The sequence below is a fragment of the Poromitra crassiceps genome (assembly GCF_964638095.1).
Source record: "Poromitra crassiceps genome assembly, chromosome: 2".
Lineage (NCBI taxonomy): Eukaryota > Metazoa > Chordata > Actinopteri > Beryciformes > Melamphaidae > Poromitra > Poromitra crassiceps.
In genome coordinates, this window is record NC_139624.1 from 15678454 (window position 1) to 15685953 (window position 7500).

The 7500-nt window shown below is 46.2% G+C and overlaps 1 protein-coding gene across 1 annotated transcript in view; it reads left to right on the top strand.

Moving 5' to 3' along the window:
- Positions 1–658: 658 nt before the first annotated feature.
- LOC310798586 (piezo-type mechanosensitive ion channel component 2-like) overlaps positions 659–7500 on the top strand; it is a gene marked incomplete at its 5' end in the record, with an annotated part of 118304 nt that continues 111462 nt past the window's right edge. The window contains 1 exon segment of the mRNA XM_083661126.1: positions 659–722. Coding sequence (XP_083517252.1) covers positions 659–722 — 64 coding nt within the window.

Sequence of the window (7500 nt, forward strand, 5' to 3'; positions counted from 1 at the left end):
ACACTAGACATTGGTTCAGGTTACTTTTTTGTTTTTCCGATATTATTATTATTATTATTATTGTTATTATTATTATTAGGTTATTATCATCATCAATATTTGAACATACATTTTCAAAGCAGACCTGGTATCTTGGCCATTGTCAGTGGTGATATTGGACATAATTTAACAGCAGCACTTGGCTTTATTGTAGTCTAACTGTGAGGTCAGAAGACCTCTCCCTCTCCTGTCTGCCTGCTATCTGTAGGTCTGAGGATGGCAGCAGGGTGTGTCACCAGCTAGCATCAGACGGAGCTGCTGCACCTCTGGCGGGCAGACAGACTCGGTGACCTTGGTGTTATGAGGAGAGCCAGGAGAACCTCTCCCCTGAGAGCCTGTTGACATCATGTGTGGTGTGGTCTTTCTATCAAATGGGGCTTTTGGAGTCTGTACCTCCTGAAAGAAAAGGAGCCATCTCCATTTAACTCAATGGATGATGTTGAAAACTTTGAAGCTCGATATCTCCGAACTCTTCTGAAGGCATCTCACGGCTTCTGCGGGTCTGAACCAAAACACAACTGGATTTAAACGGATCAGAACTGGATTTAAACGGATCAGAACTGGATCTGAAACAGAGTCACACTGGATCTGGAGCAGTAGAGACCAGGTGGGAACCAGCATGGCATCAGAACTGGTCGTGGGTTTGGTCTTCAGAGTCCTGCTGCCCCTCAGCCTGACTGCAGGTAGGTCAGGTCTTTATTATATTTATGGTTTGAGTGAAGAGAGGTCTTTTATTCTGAAATGTGTCACAAATACAAGAAAGAGCCTGATAGAGAGAGATATTTTGATCTGTGTTTTATAACATAACTTTTATAACCATTGTCTGTGACTATTATTTTAATCTAAATAGGTTTTGCTAATACTGCACTCTAAATGGACATGACCACCATAACTCTGAATTGAGAGAGAGAGATACAGGGGGGAGAGAGAGAATAACCGCAACAAAATGAAACATTACAGTTACAGGCAATCAACAGTGTTGTGGAAACTACTTTAAAACTGTAGTTTACCAAACTACTACCTACATCATCACAATGAAAAGTATCCTAATACTATCTTCAAACATGTAGTTTAATTGTCAAACTAAAACGACTTTCAAAAACCAGTTCAACTACATCCAAACGACATCACGAGAAATGATCACAATCTGAGTGTGAATCTCACATTTGTTACACAGAGGTCCAGCTGACCTGACACTGAGTAAAGTGTAGGTGTGTTTGATTTATGGACTAGGACAGCCCAGTCCTCACTGAGGCAGCCCGAGGATGTGTTTTAAGGAGAGGATAGGGAGCACTTGTTGAGGTGCAATCAGGAAAAGGCTATCGGGAAATTCATAGTATTTCATCACAGACATCTTGGTCACAAAAACCCATCATGACGAGAATACGACATTACCCAAATGACCTTCACTAGTGAAAAAGCTACTGAGATTTGAATGTAGTGTAGTTACACCACCCAAGCAGCGTTGTAGTCGAGTCACTGTATCTCGAGTCTGAGTCCCCAGTGTTCAAGTCCGAGTCACCAAAGAAGAGTCAGAGTCCAGTCCCCATTACCCGAGTCCGAGTCCTCAGGCAGACGAGTTGAGTCTGCAGGCTTGGAATTTCATCATTTTAGGGGCAAGGCATTTGGCAGTGACATTTGGTGTCACACATTTTGTTTAGGGCACAAAGGCCATGAGTGAAATAAGAGGATTTGGACCATACAAATAAATAACTTGACTTTTCAAATTAGGAAAAAAAATGACATGAAAAACATAAATTCTTGGCTTTTTTAACAAACATTTGAAGTTGTCATATAGTAGTAGTAGTAGTACTTTATTGGCATATAGCAGTCCGTAGGCTGAATTAATTACCAATTTACAGGTTAAAAAGCAGACATCGATGGCTTTCTTCATGTTATGCTGATTGATGATGGTGTTGGCAGCCCAGCCAGTTGTGACTGAAAAGACAGAGGGCGAGAGATGAGCAAACACACACACACACACACACACACACACACACAAACACACACGCACACGTGTGTGGGGGCTGGCAGCAGCTGTGATGTGTGTGTAGGGGGTGGGGGGGGGGGCTGGGGGGCAGCAGCAGTGATGTGTGTGTGTGTGTGTGTGTGTGTGTGTGGGGCTGGGGGGCAGCAGCAGTGATGGGTGTGTGTGTGTGTGTGTGTGTGTGGGGGGGGGCTGGCAGCAGCAGTGATGTCTGTGTGTGTGTGTGTGGGGGGGGGGGCAGCAGCAGAGATGTGTGTGTGTGGGGGGGGGGGGGGCAGCAGCAGAGATGTGTATGTGTGTGTGGGGGGGGCAGCAGCAGAGATGTGTATGTGTGTGTGTGTGGGGGGGGGGGGCAGCAGCAGAGATGTGTGTGTGTGGGGGGGCAGCAGCAGAGTTGTGTGTGTGTGGGGGGGCAGCAGCAGAGTTGTGTGTGTGTGTGTGTGGGGGGGGGGGCAGCAGCAGAGATGTGTGTGTGTGTGTGTGTGGGGGGGGGGGGGGCAGCAGCAGAGTTGTGTGTGACTATAGAGCTCAACAGGCACGTGACTTTTCGTGACGTAATTTGCCCCGGAAGTAAGTTCCGCGTTCATTTTCTCCACAGACATTTCCATAAATCCAAATATAAAGAGTTTTAAGGCTCGAGCCAAGTCAACACGTGATCCAGAGAATCTTGAGTGGCCATCGATCATCCCCCCCCATTGTTATTTCAAGTTCAACACAAACTGCAACTCAACAGTGCTGCTTAATCCAGAACCTTACTTCCTGGAACTCTTGAGAGTAAACTGGTCCATTGGAGTGAATGGAGATGTTGCGAGCGACTCTTCTATATACACGGCTCTGGCTTCATCTGTCCATCTCTAAACGCTTCACTCAACTAGACTGAAGAAAGACCGTCTGCAGCTTCACTGTTCAGACTGTAGCTTCACTGTTCAGACTGCAACTTCACTGTTCAGACTGCAGCTTCACTGTTCAGACTGCAGCTTCACTGTTCAGACTGCAGCTTCACTGTTCAGACTGCAACTTCACTGTTCAGACTGCAGCTTCACTGTTCAGACTGCAACTTTCACTGTTCAGACTGCAACTTCACTGTTCAGACTGCAACTTCACTGTTCAGACTGCAACTTTCACTGTTCAGACTGCAACTTCACTGTTCAGACTGCAGCTTTCACTGTTCAGACTGCAACTTCACTGTTCAGACTGCAGCTTTCACTGTTCAGACTGCAACTTCACTGTTCAGACTGCAACTTCACTGTTCAGACTGCAACTTTCACTGTTCAGACTGCAACTTTCACTGTTCAGACTGCAACTTCACTGTTCAGACTGCAACTTTCACTGTTCAGACTGCAACTTTCACTGTTCAGACTGCAACTTCACTGTTCAGACTGCAGCTTCACTGTTCAGACTGCAGCTTTCACTGTTCAGACTGCAGCTTCACTGTTCAGACTGCAGCTTCACTGTTCAGACTGCAGCTTCACTGTTCAGACTGCAGCTTCACTGTTCAGACTGCAACTTCACTGTTCAGACTGCAACTTTCACTGTTCAGACTGCAGCTTCACTGTTCAGACTGCAGCTTCACTGTTCAGACTGCAGCTTCACTGTTCAGACTGCAACTTCACTGTTCAGACTGCAACTTCACTGTTCAGACTGCAACTTTCACTGTTCAGACTGCAGCTTCACTGTTCAGACTGCAGCTTCACTGTTCAGACTGCAGCTTCACTGTTCAGACTGCAACTTTCACTGTTCAGACTGCAGCTTCACTGTTCAGACTGCAGCTTCACTGTTCAGACTGCAACTTCACTGTTCAGACTGCAACTTCACTGTTCAGACTGCAGCTTCACTGTTCAGACTGCAACTTCACTGTTCAGACTGCAACTTCACTGTTCAGACTGCAGCTTCACTGTTCAGACTGCAACTTCACTGTTCAGACTGCAGCTTCACTGTTCAGACTGTAGCTTCACTGTTCAGACTGCAGCTTCACTGTTCAGACTGTAGCTTCACTGTTCAGACTGCAGCTTCACTGTTCAGACTGTAGCTTCACTGTTCAGACTGCAGCTTTCACTGTTCAGACTGCAGCTTCACTGTTCAGACTGCAGCTTCACTGTTCAGACTGCAACTTCACTGTTCAGACTGCAACTTTCACTGTTCAGACTGCAGCTTCACTGTTCAGACTGCAGCTTCACTGTTCAGACTGTAGCTTCACTGTTCAGACTGCAACTTTTCAAAATTTCGAGTGTCGCTGACTACGTCACATAATGTCGCGCAAGTGTGATTGACTATATAGATGGGCATGCGCTTGACTTCCTTGTTTTAGTTGTCGCTGAAATGACGTGTCCCCGCTATTTTGTCCTTGAATGACTTCGTGAAAATCCCAAAGAACACCGTGACCAACTTCCCAGAGAGAGAGGAGGTGAGTTGTGTGGTTGTGTGTCGTTATATGCAAGTTATCAGATATCTGCACTGATTGCAAAGGGTGGACAAGCTTTTTCATGTGATGACTTTGTGAAACAGTGTCTGAATGTGGCTGCGGATACTGTGTTCACTCCTGAGATTGCATCCCTGCAAATTGTCATGGCAAATTGTTGGACAATAAAGCTGATTTTCAAAGTACCTTGAGGATTTTTCAAGTTGTGAATTAAGTCAAATTTCTCTCTTGATTACAAAGGTGGAAAATACAACTGTTTTTAACTGCGTGTTTACTGATTAAATGTTTAAGCTCCCGACAAATGCAGATGTTTTTTTTTTATATATATAACCAATTGCAAATTATTACAATTACCAAACAGATAAAAAGTAGATTATTATATTGAAATGTTATTTTAGATTTAGAATGTTAATTTTCTATAAAACACAATACATTTGAATGTAATTCCACAGCGTTTATTTTTGGCCCTCGGCCCTCCACCCAGATTGAGTTTTGGCCCTTCATGGGAAAGAATTTGGGCACCCCTGGTCTATAGCGTCACATGACCGTTGAGCTGAGGAGAGAAGCATAAATGCAGCAACATGAGCGACACTTTATTTTTCGTCTGCGACCATGTGCTGAGCGACACTTTCTAATAAGTATAAATTAAGCTTTATGGCCTGTGGAAAGAAGGTATTCCGCAGCCGGCTGCAACATAAGCTTGTGGCATACTCTTCGCGCCCAGCCAAGCGCATAGGGCGCACGGCGATTATGACGTCATCGCACGGGGCGTGTCGGGGGGCGAGGCCTGAGCGCAGCGCGGCGCGTCCATGGAGATTTTTCTATCAGCGCGTCGGGTTTTGCTGCCTGTGCCTGTGAGATCTCCGTGGTAGGCTATCAGCGGATATCTGCTGTGATTGAGTCCTCACCGTCGTAAAGTTGCCTTTGAAGCATGGCGTTCGATTATAATGAACTAGTTGTGTGGCTTAGCCTTCCCAAATGTTGAGGGTCGTTTTTTATAATTTAATACATAGAATTGGGAACGTTACATTAAATTTCATTCAGACTGCCTGGAGCCTGGAGCTGCGCACTGAGTATGTTCTGTTTTGGCCCGCGCAGAGTGCGCGCGCCCTCCTCGGAGCCCCGCCTCCAGCGCGTGCGCGAAGAGTATGCCAGAAGCTTAACGATGACTTTAACTCATTGAGTGCCAGCCACTTTTGGAAAACGGATGCTCCCAGTGCCAGAGTTTCAGAGCGTTTTCAGTGATTTCTCGAGGCCCACAGAATATTGTGTGATATTACTATGTAAACACCGAACACGCCCAAAGAACGATGAGACTCTCTTCTATCATCAGCAAAAAAAGAGTTTATTGATTGATATCATTTTCCGTTCTTTAGTTATCAGCCGGAGAAGATAGGTTGATTTCACCAAAAACAGATGTTTCCAAACTTTCCATCTAGAAGCTGGGATATTGAGCCTTTTGTGAAATGAAGCATTTCAAGCAAATCACTGACTCTGAAGCTAATATTTTCTGACCTGAAACATCTGAACAGTAATTTCCTTCAATAAAACAGCACCCCCACCCCCCTCAACTCCAAACTCCTCCTCCGTGGGAGTGTCTCTGGTGGCTCTGCTCGCTCTGCTGCGTGTGTCAGGCGAGTCTCTGCTGCCTGCGGATCCACGTTCGGATGGCGGCCGCTCGTCGGGGGAGTCTGGATCGGGCTCGCTGAGTTCGTCTGCGTTTCTGGGGTTTCGGTTGTGAGCTGGGATGAAGCTGCGTCCGATTCTAGGCTTTCTGCTGCGTGTTTCAAAGTGCGCTGCACCCAGTCTATTTTCGGAGCGCTCCGCCTTGTGCGCCGGCTCCCAGCGCGACACTGAAAAGCCAAACCATTCTCATGAGAATGGTTTGGCTTTGGTTTTCTTTTCTGGCGGCTAATCGTGTGGAGAAACTATCGCAGCAGAGACAGAGGGGCTCAGTTGTGGGAGCAGATTGACTGCTGTTCGCAGCTAACGTTAGCTCCAGCCAGAGCAATCTGTGCCGCTCTGGCTCATGCATCGGTTTCTCTTTCATCACGGCTTTTTTTGCTGTTTTTCCTCAACTTTCTCTAATCTGGAGAGCACTGTCGCCACCCAATGGGTCCGTAAAATAGGTTATACACCTTCAATAGCTCCAATATTTTTACAGGAGATGCATGAGGCTTTGATCCACGTCCCACCGTCAAAAAACGCATTTGACGTCGTTCGACGTCATTGGCACTCTACGTTACTATTTGATTTGACGCCGATCGACGTCATTGGCACTCAATGAGTTAATTGTCGATTATATTCTCGACTAATCAATTAGTCATTTCGTCTATAAAATGTCACAACATTTTAAAAATGGCAATCACTTTTTCCCAAAGCTCAAGATGACGTCCTCAAATATCTTCTTTTGTCCTGACCAACAGTCCACAACCCAAAGATAATCAGTTTACTGTCATAGAAGAATAAAGAAAGCAGAAAATATTCAGATTTAACAAGCTGGAATGAGATAATTGTATTCAATGCCCGTACCTGTGTGACTGGCCATTTAGTCAGGCCTCACTCTAGCCCCTTTCAGGACTTGTGTTCATGTAACTGAAGGAATCAGCTTACCTCCACAGTCCATCTCCACAGTCCATCTCCACAGTCCATCTCCACAGTCCATCTCCACAGTCCCTTTCCACAGTCCATCTCCACAGTCCATCTCCACAGTCCCTTTCCACAGTCCATCTCCACAGTCCCTTCTCCACAGTCCATCTCCACAGTCCATCTCCACAGTCCTTTCTCCACAGTCCCATCTCCACAGTCCCTTCTCCACAGTCCCTTTCCACAGTCCCTTATCCACAGTCCATCTCCACAGTTCCTTCTCCACAGTCCCTTATCCACAGTCCATCTCCACAGTCCATCTCCACAGTCCCTTATCCACAGTCCATCTCCACAGTCCCTTCTCCACAGTCCCTTATCCACAGTCCATCTCCACAGTCCTTTCTCCACAGTCCATCTCCACAGTCCCTTCTCCACAGTCCATCTCCACAGTCCATCTCCACAGTCCATC